Source organism: Triticum urartu, chromosome 6A (assembly GCF_056163025.1).
Source record: "Triticum urartu cultivar PI428250 chromosome 6A, HENAU_Tu73, whole genome shotgun sequence".
In the NCBI taxonomy this organism is placed as follows: domain Eukaryota; kingdom Viridiplantae; phylum Streptophyta; class Magnoliopsida; order Poales; family Poaceae; genus Triticum; species Triticum urartu.
The window spans coordinates 507,572,586-507,589,121 of record NC_141878.1 but is presented as its reverse complement, the minus strand read 5'-3'; the positions used below and the strand labels follow the sequence as shown (position 1 = coordinate 507,589,121).

Here is a 16,536-nt window from a genome sequence, read left to right as displayed (position 1 = left end):
ATCAGCGATGAGGTAAGCGGCGCTACTCTCTGGCCATCGGTTGATGGGCGGCGGCAATTCGACTCCTCTTTTTCGACGTGTTCAGCGCCTCCACGGTTGCGCTATATAGCCAGCCTCACCGCAGTGGCAAAACTCCCGTCACCATTTCCCCTCTTGAGCTTTCCCACCGGCACGGAGCCACATCGATGGCGAGGTAAGCGGCGCTAGTGCTCCGGCCATCAGTTGACGACGGCGGTGATTCGACGACTCCTCTTCTCGGACGTGATCAGTGCCTTCATGGCTGCACTATATAGCCAGCCTCACAACAGCAGCAAAACTCCCGTCACCATTTCCCCCCTCTCGAGTTTTCCCACCGGCGCGGAGCCACATCGACGGCGAGGTAAGCGAAGCTAGTGCTCCGGCCACCAGTTGACAGCGGCGGCGATTCAACTCCTTCTCTTCTCCAATGTGTTCAACGCCTCCTTCACGGCTGCTCCGATGGCGTCTGTGAGTTCATTCACCCCCTTCTCTCTACTAGTTCTAGATAGATTTGTGAGTATGTGGTAGGAGTAGATCTTCCGATCTATGTAAGTGTGATGTTCTAGTAGCTAGTGGTGATGGATCTGAAGCATGCTAGAAGCTTTTTCATGTCGGCAACGATTGATTGCTAGTGGTGACGGATGGATTGGTAGTATGTTTGATGTGTAGTACTCCCTCCATCCGGTAAAGAGTATACGTTTGGCTTCAAAATTTGTCCACAAAAGAGTGTACTTCTATCTTTCCAATGCACTTTAAAGTAGAAAAAAAATACTTCTCTCTCATCACACGGTAATTAAGACCAATAACAATCTACACATGATCTTCTTAATTTCTATATGCACTTAGCTCATTGGGGGTTGGTTAATTAAAGAGGAGAGAGATTGATGTCTTGCACTTTTCCAATGCATTTTTTACTTGACTTCATAATTTGTCCTAAAATCTCTAGATGTCCATTCTTCACCGGACGGAGGGAGTATGCAAGTATTTGTGCTAGTTATTGAACTTCTTGCTATGATTTGAGCTGCTGTGTTGAACTAGATCATCCGTCTATGCATGTGGTAGTGCTCATTCGATTTGTCCATATGTCGTGTTCATTCACACTGTACATATTTAGTGGTAGTTCATATTGTCCATGTGTTGTGTGATGTGGTCTTGATGATGCTCCCGCTTGTAGGACATGAGCACGCAAGAGTTTAGTCAGGCCCTTGTCGTGTCCAAGAGCCAGTTCCCGGTGTCCTAAGTCACGGACTCCCAGCCTCCCATCGACCAGATGCCCGTTGATTCAGATGTTTTCGAGGTGTCGGTTATGGTTCCTCCATTTGTGGCTTCAGCACTGGCTCAGCCCAGTGTTGCTACTCAAAAGTCGGCCGCAAAGGATAAGAAGGACGGCAGGGGGAACTCCATGAAGTGGCAGCCGTTCCTGTCGACGCTCGTGCTTAACAAGATGTGTGAGATCGTAACTAGTGTGGCGAGGACTGACAAAGGCTTCAAGGAGGAACACTTGAACGTTGTTGCAAAGCAGGTGTTTGACTTTTATGCACAAGAGGTCACCTTGACCCAGGTCTACAACCACCTCAGCAAGTGGAAAGTGAGGTGGATCACAGTGTCCTAGCTCAGAGACCTGAACGGGGCTTTATGGGATAATGACACTTGCTCGATCATTTTGAAGGCAGAGCACTGCCAAGGCCACACCATGGTTAGCTGCAAACCATGTCATTCTAAGTCACCACCTATTTAAGCCTTTGTAGCATGCCATTCTAACTAAACACTCTACTGTGTTTAATTCTTAGCTTCACCCCAAGCACGCACAGTTTCTCAATACACCCATCCAGAACTACCACCAGATGCAATAAATCTTCTCTTTTGCGCTGGCAACCGGCTAGCATGCCCTGGGCTCCAATCAGCCGCTGAACTCGCCTAGGCCCAAGTATCCAGACACCCAGGAGTCAGAGACCATCAACCTTGATGGTCCTGACAAGGATGGTGATCATGTTTCCGGTGCTTGATAGGAAGAGGAAGAGGGGAGCCTTGATGAAGGACGAGCTGACCGTCTTCACCAGCATGACTCAAGGCGTGAAGGAGGTCGCCACCGCCATCAGGGAGAGCAAGCCGGTCGACGTCCACCTTGAACTCTACATCATCGTCATGGACCAAGGTGGCTTCATCCCAGAGGCTCTCATGGCGGCTCTCAGCCACCTGCTGGACAACAAAGCCCAGGGGGTTGGGTTGTTGCCATGGGAGACGCCCATAGAGTGCTCTGGCTGAGGGCCTTGCAGGGCAAGCACTACTGCTAGTGTTGTTTCTGCTGGTGGTGATGGCGTGCATGATCCTCGACGGCGATGGCGATGTGATGACGACGACGATGTACATTTTGTGGTAGCTAGGGCTTGATAAACTCTTGATGTTGGCATGTATATTTCAATGAGGTGGTATATTAACCCCTCACGCCGATGGCGAACTTGCGGTGGTAGGACACCACCCTCTTTTGAATGTGGTGGTAGGATGGCACCATAGTAGTGATAGGATGAACTTGCTATGCCATATGATCATGAATGCTTACTCATGTTTCATGTCTAGTGTTCTCATTGGCCATTGCTTGTTGCTTGGTCTGTTGCTCTTCTGCAATGTTAGAAAAAGTGATATGTGGTGTTCCACGTGAGGGTTTCAGGGGTTTACAGTTCATGGGAAGCATACAATACACAAGTGTCAGGTTACAACAACAGCTGCCATAGAGGGTTTAAGACAAGGCATGCAGCAGAGGATTTACTCCAAGGCCGTGCTCAAGCAGGCATGCAATGTTGAACTTGGAATTGCGGATCTACACTTTGGGCCGAAGAACTTCATCATCTTCGTCCAGTTCGTCATGGTTGTAGTATTGTTTTGTTGATGTGATTGGTGTGATGGTTTCTAAGGTGTAGTAGCGGGTAAGCTCACCATGAAGGGTACAAAGTGACTACACCTCTATACTCATATGCAACCAAACACCGTGCGCCAGTATAAGCACAGCCTATGCGAGCAAGCAAACACGGTGCATAAAGGTGTTACTACGATGCAGGCAGCCAAATAACATGCAGATCTATATAGATCCTAAAGGGATCTTCAGTTTGGATGGAACACCAAAAATACAAACAAAGTTATAGCAAAATAAAGAGAGCTCGCTTCAGATTCAGAGTTGTCTGCACGGACAAATGTAAATTGGTTTGGGTTTGGGGTTGGCACTTTTTGGCCCTCATCTGAGGCGCTGGAACACACGACACGGCGCACGTCTATGAAAACAGAGCTGCTAAAAATCAGTTGACTGAGACTTCGTGAAGTCTCAGTCGACTGGTGAGCCGTCCGATCCGTTTGTTGCTTGTAGATTCACGCTGGGTCGTTTTTGTGCCTTTTTCGGCCTGTCTAAGGCGCGGTGGGCTCGGACTAGTCAGTTCGCCTTAGCGCGGCCGAGGGTGAGCGTTTTGCTCTTTCGTGGGCTGGGCTTTTTTGTTTGTCTGTTTCTATCTTGATTTTTTTTTCTCGGTCTGCTTTCTTCTTTTTGACGTTTGTTACAGGGGAGGGGAAGCGGCCACCGGTGGTAAATTAGAGGAGGGGAAGCTGCAGTCATTCGTCTCTATCCATTCCCCTCTCCCCCCTTCTCTCTCTATCACTTTTTACCTCTGTCAAAATCTGAAGATCTCTGCAGCAAACGAAGGAATTGCTGTGCTGCTCAACGTCCAACGAGAGTATGGGGGACGCTGCTGATGGAGTAAGTGCTAACCCCCTCTTTTTCTTCCATCTTTGCTTTTCCATTTGATTTGTTGGACGAGAGTAGTAGATCTGAGGGAGTTTTGGGTTCCATTTTCTTGTTTTTGTTGGGCGAGAGCAGTAGACCTGATTTGAAGCATAGAATCGATCCTTTTTTATTCAAGCAGTGATATGTAGAGTGTCCTCTTTTTTGTATGTGTTGAGGATTATTACTGACCCAGACTACCTCATTTTTTGTTACTGAACCCAAACCCAACCCCCCTGAAATCAGTAGCATGTTTTTGTGAAATCAGTAGAATGGTTGAGGATTCCTTTTTTGTTTGTGGAATACAGTGGCTCAGTCTGTTGTTTTTGTTATTTTTTAGATTGTTTAATGAAACCCCTATTTATTTTACTGGAATCGAGAGAGATACTTACTGAATCTATCATAGGGGAGTGGGTATCTTCTTTTGTTTTTTCAGATTTTGTTATGGGACCCTATTCTTAATCAGTAGCATGTATGTGAAATTACTGAACCCCACCCCCCTCATATATATTACTGAACCCAAACCCATCAAAATGAGTAGCATTTTTGTGAAATCAGTAGTATGTTTTGATTATTTTTTTGTTGAATGGAGTGGCTTAGTCTGTTGTTTTAGTTTTAGTTTTTTAGATTTTAATGAAACCCTATTTTTGTTTACTAGAAACAATAGAGATAATTTACTGAATCTATCAATAGAGAGTGTGGTATCCTTAATTATTTTGTTTTTTCAGATTTTTCATATGGAACCCTTTTTTATTAATGAGTAGCATGTTTTTTGAAATCTTTCCCCTGTAATAAGAGAAAGATTTGTTACTGAATATGTCACTAGGTAGGAGGGGGCATGTTCATTTGTTTTTGTCATATTTCTGGCTGAAACTGTATTAATCAATAGCATGTTCAAAACTCTCTTGTTTTTCTGGAATATAAGAGAATGATTACTAGATTGAAGCATAGAATCTGAGGGCATATTTTTTGTCCAATTTTTTTATTGATTGAAATGTTTGTGTGCCTAATTCAGTAGATATGAGGGGATCTTTTTGATTCGGATTAAGTTCAGAGTACTTGTCTTCTAACTTGGTCGCAACTATGGGGATCTTTGTTTTTGTCGGAGGGGGCGGCGTCGAGAGAGAGAGAGGAGCCTAGTTGCATGCTCAACTTTAGGCATGAAACTACATGTCTTATAACTTGGTTACAGCTCGAGTTTTCATTTTTGTTGTACTGGTAGAGGGGCCAGTTGCATGTCCCACAAAGGCACGCAACTGCATATCTTCTAACTTGGTCCTAACTGGGAACCTTTGATTTGTCAGAGGGGCGGCGTTGAGAGAGAGGGGGACAGTTGCATGGCCCGCACTAGGCACGCAACTGCATGTCTTTTCCCAACATGGTTGCAATTGCATGTCTTATAACTTGGTCGCAACTCGAGTTTCATTTTTTTGCTAGATGAGGAGAGGGGCCAGTTGCATGTCCCATACTAGGACACGAAAAAGCATATCTTCTTACTTGGTCGCAACTGGGGGACCTTTGTTTTTGGAGAGAATTCCTTATTTGACACTGCCTTAAAATGTGATTCCCTATTTGACCCTAGAAACTTTTTTCTTCCCTATTTGGCAGCAGGTCTGAATTTACTTCCTTATTTGACATTGCCCTGCACCCCGTTACAGTCTGCCGTCAATTTTTTTTCCTCCGTGACCAAACTACCCCTCTGTTAGTGCACTGGAAAAAACACCTAACCCAATCATCCCGTCCCTATCCCCAAAGCCCTAACGGCGGCGCGACACATAGTGGCGGCGACGAGAGCTATGAGAGCCAGAGGGTGGCTGCGGAGGGTAGGCAAGGCATGGTGGCGGAGGGAAGGAATGGCAAGGGAGCAGAGCACCCGTCGGCGAGCACAGATGCTAGCTCTGACCATGGCGGGGCTGCAGAGAGCGCGTCCGTGAGCTCTGCTGCGGTCTGGGCCATGGCGCGGCTGTGAGAAAGGGCAATGGCGGAGACGCTGCCGCGGCTGCAGGGTTGGGCGTGGATGCGAGCTCAAGCTCGGGCTTGGCTGATGCTGGGATCCAAGGCTTAGTTGATTGACTAGGTTGTGCTGATACTAGGTAACGACTAGATTATTTTGGAGTGTTAAAAGTTCTTCCATCCCTTGATTTAATTAGTCAACGGTACAGACTATCTGCTTTTAGTGTGTTGCGTGCAGTAGTACCAATTTATCGTGCTTGATTTTAGTGGGGAATTTGTTGCACGACGAGAGGGTAGAAGCCCATGATTTTTTCTAGAGATTTCTATTATCATCATATAATATCTGTCATCGTATCTGCATGGATTTCTCAGTTTGCATGCTTTAATTTGCATCTGCTGATATGCAGGTACAAGGACTTTCAAGAATCAAGTGATATCTCTATAGTCTCAGTTTGTGCTTGGCGCCGTGATAGGTGAACCCGATGAGCGAGCATCGTCCATTTGATTAGCTTGATGGAGGCTGAGATGCACTGGATATACGTGAGAAAGAGATCAGGCTGACAACGATCAAGCCGGATGGCACCGCAACTGTGACTCTAGGCATGCAACTCTTCAATCACAGCATCACGATCTCCATTTTTTTCACCATTAGTTTCTTTTCATTGCGAGTCAGCTTGTTAGCTGTTGACTCAAGTGTACAAAAAAGGAGCAGCCATGGGCTTTCTTTTTCACACTGTTTTCTTATCATCATTATTATCCGTAGGTTTTTAAACTTGTACTAAAGAATGACAACGTTTTGTGTTAGATAATTATGACATAGGAAGGGTGGCGCGAAACTGACGATTATATATGTGTTACTTGATTAAGGCTCATTTGGTCATTTAATCTTTGACTAAATATGTCACAGTAATGTTGCTTTTGTCTTGCACAAAATTTTGGTCACATAACGCACTAGGGGCAAAAGTGTCTTTTCATATCCTTATTTAACACCGTTAGTGCACAAAATGAACTAGAGTGTCAAATAAGGAAAGAAATTTAGATCAAGTGTCAAATAAGGAAGAAAAACTTTTTCAGGGCCAAATAAGGAATCACATTTTTGAGTAGTGTCAAATAAGGAATTCTCTCTTGTTTTTGTCGGACGGGGTAGCGTCGAGAGAGATAGGCCCAGTTGCATGTCCCACAACAGGCACACAATTGCATGTCTTCTAACTTGGTCGCAATTGGGTGGGCCTTTGTTTTTTGTCAGAGGGGGCGGCGTTGAGAGAGAGGGGCCAGTTGCATGTCCCACATAGGCACGCAAGTGCATCTCTTGTAACATGATCGCAACTAGGGACCTTTGATTTGTCGGAGGGGCGGTGTCGAGAGAGAGGGGGCCAGTCGCACGCCCCACACTAGGCACGCAATTGCATGTCTCCCAGCATGGTCGCAACTGCATGTCTTATAACTTGGTTGCAACTCGGTTTCAATTTTTGTTGTACGGGGAGAGGCACCAATTACTTGTCCCACAACAGGCACGCAACTGCATGTCTTCTAACTTGGTCGCAACTGGGGACATTTGTTTTGTCGGAGGAGGCGGCGTTGAGAGAGGGGGGCCAGTTGCATGTCTTATAACTTGGTCGCTACTCGACTTCCATTTTTCTTGTACAGGGAAAGGGGCCAGTTGCATGTCCCGCAATAGGACACACAACCGCAGTCTTCTAACTTTGTCGCAACTAGGGACCTTTATTTTGTCGGAGGAGGCAACGCCGAGAGAGAGGGGGCCAGTTGCATGTCCCACACTAGGCACGCAACTGCATGTCTTCTAACTTGGTCGCAACTGGGGATCTTTATTTTGTTGGAGGAAGAGGCATCGAGAGAGAGAGAGAGAGGGCCAGTTGCATGTCCCACACTAGGCACACAATTGCATGTCTTCTAATTCCGGCATGGTCGCAATTGCATGTCTTATAACTTGGTCGCAACTCGACTTCCATTTTTTTGTTGTACGGGGAGAGGGGCCAGTTGCATGTCCCACACTAGGCACGCAACTGCATGGGTTCTAACTTGGTCATAATTGGGGACCTTTATTTTGTCGGAGGGGGCTAGTTGCATGTCCCGCACTAGGCACATAATTGCATGTCTTCTAACTTGGTCGCAATTGGGGGGGGCCTTTGTTTTTGTCGGAAGGGGCGGCGTTGAGAGAGATGGAGCCAGTTGCATGTCCCACTACAAGCACACAACTGCATGTCTTCTAACTTGGACGCAACTGGGGGACCTTTGTTTTGTCGTAGGAGGCGGCGTCGAGAGAGGGGCCCATGTTGAGTGATGCCAACAAATGGTGCAAATGGCATATTGTAACGGTTCGTCTTGTATGTCGTGCCAAAACTCAAACAATCACCATATAACTGATACACTTTTATCGAGTAGCCATCCGCCCAGGATAAGCACAACACCTTGTTGATGTCCTCATCAGCAACTTTGAATGCATAGTAGAAATTTGTGTATAACACAAGCTGGAAGCTGCAGAGTTTTATAGATGGCCATGGTTATAACATATCAGAATAGAAGATGCATAAGCAATCATTAAAGTTTCACCTGTTCTTGTTGTCCTGTTTTTATAACACAAGCATCAGTAAAGTTTGTGTATTCCTGAAGTAGAGTTGAGAACATTCCTGAAGTAAAGTTTGTGTTCTTGATAAAAGGAACTAAAACTGTCTGATGATTTGTGCTAGTGGCTATAATGTTTGTCCAGTTCATATCCTTAGTTTTTTCTGCCTTTTTGTTTGTTTTTTGTTTTTTAGTCCCCTTGTTCACAACACTAATGTCACATATACATTTTGTGAATACAGCAGCACACGAGCACTGACACGGATGAGAAAGGAAGCGACCCTGAAAATAAAACAGACAACTGAAATGCAGAAGGCAAAGAGCGGTGTCTTGGAGATCCAGCTTTAGAAGAGAAAGGATATCATGAAGAAATCACTGACACAGAAGCATGAGAGGGTTCACTTTTTGAAGAAGTTGCTACAATGGTTAGTAACCTTTTTCTATAAATATTCATGATTTTTTAGTTTTATTTAGTTGAAACAGTGGGTTAACTAGGTAACACAGGATGTTAACTAGCTGTGTCGCCGTGTCTCCATACTCATGCTAAAGTTTAAGCTAGCTAATACATGAACTTTTGTTAACTAGCTACTTAATGCAGGGAAGTTAACCAGCCGTGTCAACATGTTATGTATTCTTGTTGAAACTAGGAAGAGGAGCATCTGCAAGTTGCTAGTCAACTTTAGTACTAAAAAACATCTATAAGTTGCTCTGATCAATTCCATAAACAATGGACAGCACGGTTCTGTTTAGCTAGCTCTGAACAACAACTCCCCTCCTCGTATGTACATTCATAATTTTTTTGTATTGATATTGGTTGGGCCTAGCCTCCAACTTTTTTGTTCAATAACTTTTTTCGGATGTGTGTACAAACAAACAAATAAATCATAATCCAGCCCATCCCAAAGTAGCAAACAAACAAACAGGAAAACGAAAATAAGCCCAGTTTCTAGCCGGATACAACCCAGCAGTACAAGAGCTAGTAAACAGACCTAATCTACTCGTGATGATGTCAGCCGACTGAGACTTCGCGAAGTCTCAGTCGACTAAGACCTAGACAGATCCCTATGGAAATAGCTGTGGCACGGACACATGGAAATAGCTTTCGGGCTATCATGCTTGGAAGTTTGTGGCAAATGAAGGACAAAATCTGGTTAAAGGCTCTCGAATTCCAGCGAATCTTATCCTGTACATACATACATACATACATACCATGCAATCATCTACTAGCCGGACACCTGTCTGCTCCGGTTACATCAGCCATTGTCATCATCATCAGAAACCAAAACAACCTCAAATCACAAAGGGACTGTATTCGGGGCAAGAAAGCGCAAACGGAACCAAATTAGGCCGGCAGGCTTACATGAAAAGACGGGGAGCGGAGGCGGGAGAGCCTAGTGCCAAGCATGTGCAGCGAGCCAAAGGCACGCCCCTCGAGCTTCCCAACTGCTACAGTACTACAGTAGTAGTACCACCACAAACTAAAACCCATTTGTGTACCACACCACCCATCCCTGTTCCGGCCAAACATGCTACTACTACCGGTGGATTTGGGACGCTAATGCGTGGACAAACCCGAAGGTGCACAGATTCTCTCGGGATAGCCACGCTCTCGCCTCGCTGATGCCCGAGTAAGACACCGGCGTAAGGCCTCTTGGTCGCCTGGTCACGTGTACTTTGGGGCTAAAATTAAAAGGGGTTACTGAAGCTGCCTGCGTTTGGCGTAGCGTGATGAGAGGTGAGCTCGACTCTCAGAGACCTTGATGGTTCCCTGCCATAGAAGTTAGGACAAAAAGAAATACAATATATGTTGAGAGATGTACTTATAGCACATCAAGGCGCCTTGTTTGAGCCTTTGTCATGCACGATCCGTCGACATCTTGCCGAGATCAAAGCGGCTCCAAAAATGGCCCGTCGAAGCTGACAGTTTGCGTGACGTCTTGGCTGTGCAACTGGGGCTTCGGTGGTGGTCAAAGGCAACCGCTTTGTACCGCCCGGTGATGGAGGATCACACATTTCACACTCACTCACATACACACAAGATGAGCAGCAGCATCTTTGGCTGATGGGCTTGGTCGCCCTAGCTCGCCCAGTCAAACACAGTATGTGTGCATGCAGGATGATGACATTAGCAACGGCAGTGGATGCACTGAGATTCATAGCGTAGGGACTGTGGGCGCAAAGATCTTCTGCTACTGTACTGTTCTGTACTGCCTGAGTATGTAGCAGTGCTGGCTGGCCGGGCAGATGTGGGTGTACGTCGTATATTCACACAGATACGTCTTCTTTCTTTCTTTTTGTTTGTTTATTATGTGTGTACCCTGACCTTAAAATATGGCTGTTGTGCTAATTGTCTTGGTTGCCACTAAGTGCCATCATTCAGATCAGACGGTGGCCATGGAGACGGCAAGGAAAATGTAATAAATATCAAAAGCTCATCTCCGAAAAAGCGGAAAGCCGATCATGCGGACCTGAGGAAAACACAGATTTGGACAGGCATTATGATCCCATGCCCCCTTGCTCCGAGCTTTATCGGACACGCTTAATTTCTTCCGCTAGTGCGTGCATCCAGAGCTTCGAGGGGGCAAGCTGTGTCTGAAATTACCCAATAATTATGCCGCCTTTTTTCTCTGTTTAAGGGTGGCATCTCATGAGTGTTCATAGTCATAGGGATAAGCCCGGAGATGGCCTTTTGATGGCCTCGTATACGTACGTTTGTGCAGTCTTTCTACTATAGCACACGTACACGGGGCATACACAAAACACAAGGAAAAGCGGGCGGGAAAAGGGGAGAGAGGAAAAGGTGTGGTGTAGGGGGAGGGGGGGCAAAGGCAGCACAGCAAGGCAAGGCAAAGCAAAGCAAAGGCAAAGCACCCCTCATTTCACTGAAAAGAGAGGTCACGTCTTTCGTGCTCGTGCTAGCTAGACTGCAATGATTTCTGGCCCCGAGGAGGGAGGGGGTATGGGCATGGCCATTTGATTTCTGGCCAGGCCTCCCTCCCTGCCGTCCCTGTGGAGAGAGAGAGAGAGAGAGAGGTGGCGCATCATCAGAATAGGAATAGCAGCCAGGTCACCATCCCCCTAAACATCACCCCAAATCTTCTGAATTGGTTGCCTCAGGCACAGCTTGTACTCCACCACACATCAGTACATACACATACATGCCATGCTTGCTTCTGAATCACAAGTAATACCATGCGATGCATGACATGACAAGGCCTAGCAAGTAGTATGGGCGGGCTGCCATGGATTCCATATCATATTCGAGCCGCGAGGAAAATACCTGCCATTTGCCCGGGAAAAAAGCTTTGCCTCCACCACCGGGTGCCTCCGCAGCCATCCATCCATCCATCGATCTATCCTGTGGAGTACTCCTTCCTCTCCTACATGGCACTGTTCATATGATGCCGCCTACTGATTTGATACGAACTGAGCTGATGTGCGCAAAGCACCACCCAGCCACCCAGGAGGGACGCTCGCCTTCTACAGTAGACGACAGCGCCACCGGATGACGGCTTGCGTTGTGTTTATCTTCCCGACTGTCACTGGGATTTCACTCGCTTTTACCACCACCTAATCTGATCCTCGATTGATTGATTCTCCATCCGTAATGCATGGTGACCAAGGTTTCCTTGTCCATTTGCTGCACACACTTCAGGCAGGCCGGGCGGGAGGGAGGCGCTTCCTCCCTGTCATCTTCCGGGCCTTCCTCCGGCCAAAGATACTTTTGATCCCTTGTTTATTCCCCCCAATGGAATTGGCGCGCTGACACACGCCTCCCGAGCCCCTTGTCCAGCCGCGGAGTTCTTTTGCCGCAAGAATCCCTCAAAGGTGTTGGCCGCCGGCCGTGGTGGTCTGTGACAGTCAGTCGTGGCGCAGTACAACCACGCTCTCCTCCGATAAAGCTAATGCCTTTCTCGGATGGGATCAATACTAATCTGCTCCTTTTAGGGTAGGATTAGCCTAGGCCACTCGAGTTAGCAGCCCACTCTCACTGTTTTTCACAAGTACTAGTAGTACTAGCTTGGGTTTTCACACAGGCCCCGAGAGAGAAGGCCAGGCCATAAAAGGGTGGAAAAGAAGAATTTTCTCGCCTCCCCCCTTTGCCTTGCTCCGATATTGAGGTCCCTCCAATATTCTACTCCTACTCCGACGAGCGAGCGAGCAGGGGCCAGGCGGCAGGCATGTCTGCCCCCTCCCTCCCTCCCCTGCTTTTGTACCTTTGCTTGGAGCCAGAGCGCAGGCATCTTCCTTTGTGTCATTTGCTGCTGACAACACATCAGAGGTGAGTGAGGTGAGGTGAGAGGCATCCCTCCCTCCCTCCCTCCCTCCCTCCCTGCCCACTGCCGCTGCCACTGGCAACTTCACTCGACTGCTTGTGCGAGAAGAAAGGCTGCGAGCGCGCTTCCTTTCCTTGGCCTCACCCTCGCCCTTTGCTTGCCTGCTTCCATGTTTGAACACACACCAGCCAGCAGCTCCTAGCCAGAGAGAGAGAGAGAGACCTTCCCTGCCAATGGAGGCGGTTCCCCTGCTGCTGCTGCTGCTCCTCTTCTCCTCCCCTCTCGCGCCAGCGCCGGCCAACGGCCTCCTCTCGCCCAAGGGCGTCAACTATGAAGGTTAGTTGATGATGCTCCTTCCTCAAATCAAGAGCCCCATTAGTTATTCTCCTCTTTTTTTTTTTTTGGTTTTCTTGCATTGGAGCTCGCCACCTTGTTTTGTTTGTATTGGATTCTTCTCCCGGACCAAGAACTACTGGCTCTTCTTCCTTTGTTTGTTCCTCTTGCGCTGGCGACTGGTGTGTGACACACTGGCAATCTCTCTTCTGTTCTACTTGCAGTGCAAGCTCTCATGACGATCAAGAACTACCTCAAGGATCCCCATGGCGTGCTCAAGAACTGGGACCAGGACTCGGTGGATCCTTGCAGCTGGACCATGGTCACCTGCTCCCAGGAAAACCTCGTCACCGGCCTGTAAGTTTCCTGTCGCGGCTAGGCCATGGTTCCATCACATAGCAATCATTTCCGTCGCAAGTTTTCCTTTGGATCCTAACCCTTTGTCATCTCTCTCCCGTTTCAATTTGTTCTCTCAGGGAAGCCCCAAGCCAGAACCTCTCTGGCCTGCTCTCCCCGAGCATAGGCAATCTGACCAATCTCGAGATAGTGTGAGTTTCTCCTGCCATCATTAGCCTTGCAAACCACCACTGTATGTCTGTTCCTTTTTCTCTTGAGAACACATGGGAGTATGCTTCTTTTGGGCTGGAAGAGATCTTCCTTACCTTTTCTTCTCTCCCTCTTCTCTTGTTCACAGCCTGCTGCAGAACAACAACATCAATGGCCGAATCCCGGCAGAGATTGGCAGGCTCACGAAGCTTAGGACGCTTGATCTCTCCAGCAACCACTTCTCCGGCGAAATCCCCGGCTCCGTGAGCCGCCTCAGGGACCTCCAGTACTTGTGAGTGCCCTTCTCTTCTACTGTGCCACTGCCAGCCATGAATGAATGATAGAATACTCTGAAGGTTTCCCAATCATGGCCTGTTGTTCCAACATGAGCCATGATACATGCCAGTGGCTCTTCTCATTGTTTGCATTGTGCTGCCTGCTAACAGGAGGCTCAACAACAACACCTTGTCCGGCGCATTCCCTTCGTCGTCGGCTAATCTGTCGCACCTTGTTTTCTTGTGAGTATCCTCTGCTTGTTTTGCTGTTATTATGTGGTTGTGTACTGCTCTGTGGTGCTCTGCTCACTGTCAGACGGACTTCCCAATTCTCAGGGATCTGTCCTACAATAATCTGAGCGGTCCAGTTCCAGGGTCTTTGGCAAGGACATTCAAGTAAGGCCGCAGTACTGCTGTGTCATTTTATCTTTGACCAAAGTACCATCTCCAGTGGAGACATGTTTACCATAAATAAGACTGACCTTATGGGAAAATTAATTGGTTTTCTTGCAGCATAGTAGGGAATCCACTGATCTGCGGAGCAGCTACAGAACAAGATTGTTATGGAACTTTGCCCATGCCGATGTCCTACAGCCTGAATAACACACAAGGTTTGCTCAGTCAGTCGATCTCATCCATCGATGATTAATTTCTACCCTGCACTGATATTATATAGATGGTAAGTGTTGTAATAACAACTCTTTTTACAAAAAAGGTACCATACTGCCAGCAAAATCTAAGAGCCACAAAGCCGCAATTGCATTTGGTTCTACGATAGGCTGCATCAGCATCCTTTTCCTAGTTACGGGATTGCTGTTCTGGTGGAGGCATAGGAAAAATCGGCAGATTCTTTTCGATGTCGATGGTAAGTAAAAAGTCTAAAATTACTCACCGAGCTGATATTGGCCAGATGCTTGTTTTGCTTGGGTGGAATCAGTTACTGAGCGTGTTGGTTATTTTGCAGACCAGCACATCGAGAACGTCAACCTTGAAAACCTGAAGAGGTTTCAGTTCAGAGAGCTCCAGGCTGCAACAGAGAACTTCAGCAACAAGAACATGATAGGAAAAGGCGGTTTTGGAAATGTTTACCGAGGGAAGCTCCCAGATGGAACTATAGTAGCAGTCAAGAGGCTGAAAGATGGAAATGCCGCAGGCGGGGAATTGCAATTTCAGACTGAAGTCGAGATGATCAGCTTGGCAGTGCACCGGAATCTCCTTAGGCTCTGCGGGTTCTGCATGACTGCAACCGAGAGGCTACTGATCTATCCATACATGTCCAATGGAAGTGTTGCATCACGCCTGAAAGGTAAAACACATCAGAATTTCAGGATGGTTGTTTCTTAAAACATAAATCTGAATAATCACAAGCTAGTGACATAGCCACCATTCATCAACAGATATAAGTCGGTCTTGAAGGATTATTTTTTTCTGAGTAACTGACATTCTGCCAATGCTCGTTCGAAACTTCAACTTGAAAAAATGATTACAGAAAGATTTGCATTTGATTCTCACATTATATTTCTTCTCCTTTGGGCATAGCTTTAGAACAAAGAATCCCACATGACCAGATATTAAATTTCGTTCTTACATAACCAATTACAGGGAAGCCACCACTGAACTGGATCACCAGAAAGGGAATAGCCCTCGGTGCAGCAAGAGGCCTACTATACCTGCACGAGCAGTGTGATCCCAAGATCATCCACAGGGATGTAAAGGCAGCAAATGTACTGCTCGATGACTTCTGTGAAGCAATTGTTGGAGATTTTGGGCTTGCCAAGCTCCTGGATCACCGTGACTCGCATGTCACCACAGCTGTGAGGGGAACTGTAGGCCACATTGCCCCAGAGTACCTCTCCACGGGCCAGTCATCTGAGAAAACTGATGTCTTCGGCTTCGGGATCCTGCTGCTAGAACTGATCACCGGGCAGACTGCACTTGAGTTTGGAAAGTCATCAAATCAGAAGGGAGCCATGCTTGACTGGGTAAGATCATTGTCATACTCATATGGTACAGTGTGGTTTCATGCATATGATCTCATCATACTAGAGGTCTTACTTATATGGCATTGGCTTCTATTCAGGTGAAGAAGATGCACCAGGAGAAGAAGCTCGACGTGCTTGTCGACAAGGGACTCGGAAGCAGTTACGACCACATTGAGCTAGAGGAGATGGTGCAGGTGGCGCTGCTGTGCACCCAGTATCTCCCCGGTCACAGGCCAAAGATGTCGGAGGTGGTCAGGATGCTCGAAGGTGACGGGCTCGCAGAGCGGTGGGAGGCGTCGCAGCGTACTGACTCGCACAAGTTCAAGGTGCCTGACTTCACCTTCGGGCGTTGCTACTCCGACCTGACAGACGACTCGTCGTTGCTGGTGCAAGCAGTTGAGCTCTCTGGACCGAGATGATAACACGACAGAGAGTTGAAGAAGGAAACATCATCAGTTGTTTCCAGCAGGACCTGTACAGCAAAACCTGCTTAAAATGGCAAACAACATAATGTAGCCAACATCTAATGATGCATTCTGTCAGGAAGTGGAGCACATCTCAAATGAACTGTACAAAGAAGAAGGGCACAACCTAGTTATCTAGGCATGGTATATTTTACATTAACAGATTCTGTAAACTGTTGGTACAATAAAGATGACAGAGCAATATTTTTTGAGATGCAAGTTTTGGTCCTTTTCCCCCCTTTTGTAAAACTGTTGCCATTGGATTGCAACAACCTGGCAGTGTCATGTTGTCTTCAACTGATAGAGGTCCAAACTCTAGTCTACTTATTTCCTTTGTAC

The 16,536-nt window shown here is 47.0% G+C and overlaps 1 protein-coding gene and 1 long non-coding RNA gene across 2 annotated transcripts; both read left to right on the top strand.

The window, feature by feature from the left end:
- Positions 1–1,841: 1,841 nt before the first annotated feature.
- On the top strand, positions 1,842–6,622 carry LOC125514483 (uncharacterized). Its single transcript, XR_007286474.2, has 2 exons — positions 1,842–3,760; positions 6,145–6,622. It is a non-coding gene; the product is annotated as an uncharacterized LOC125514483 (long non-coding RNA).
- Positions 6,623–11,337: 4,715 nt separating this feature from the next.
- Positions 11,338–16,416, top strand: LOC125514475 (LRR receptor kinase SERL2). Its single transcript, XM_048679816.2, has 11 exons — positions 11,338–12,933; positions 13,155–13,287; positions 13,407–13,478; positions 13,625–13,768; positions 13,923–13,994; positions 14,088–14,147; positions 14,265–14,362; positions 14,467–14,616; positions 14,716–15,057; positions 15,354–15,733; positions 15,832–16,416. Exons 1-11 carry the CDS (start codon positions 12,831–12,833, stop codon positions 16,150–16,152), a joined length of 1,875 nt encoding a protein of 624 aa, XP_048535773.1. The 5' UTR covers positions 11,338–12,830; the 3' UTR covers positions 16,153–16,416.
- Positions 16,417–16,536: the final 120 nt, after the last annotated feature.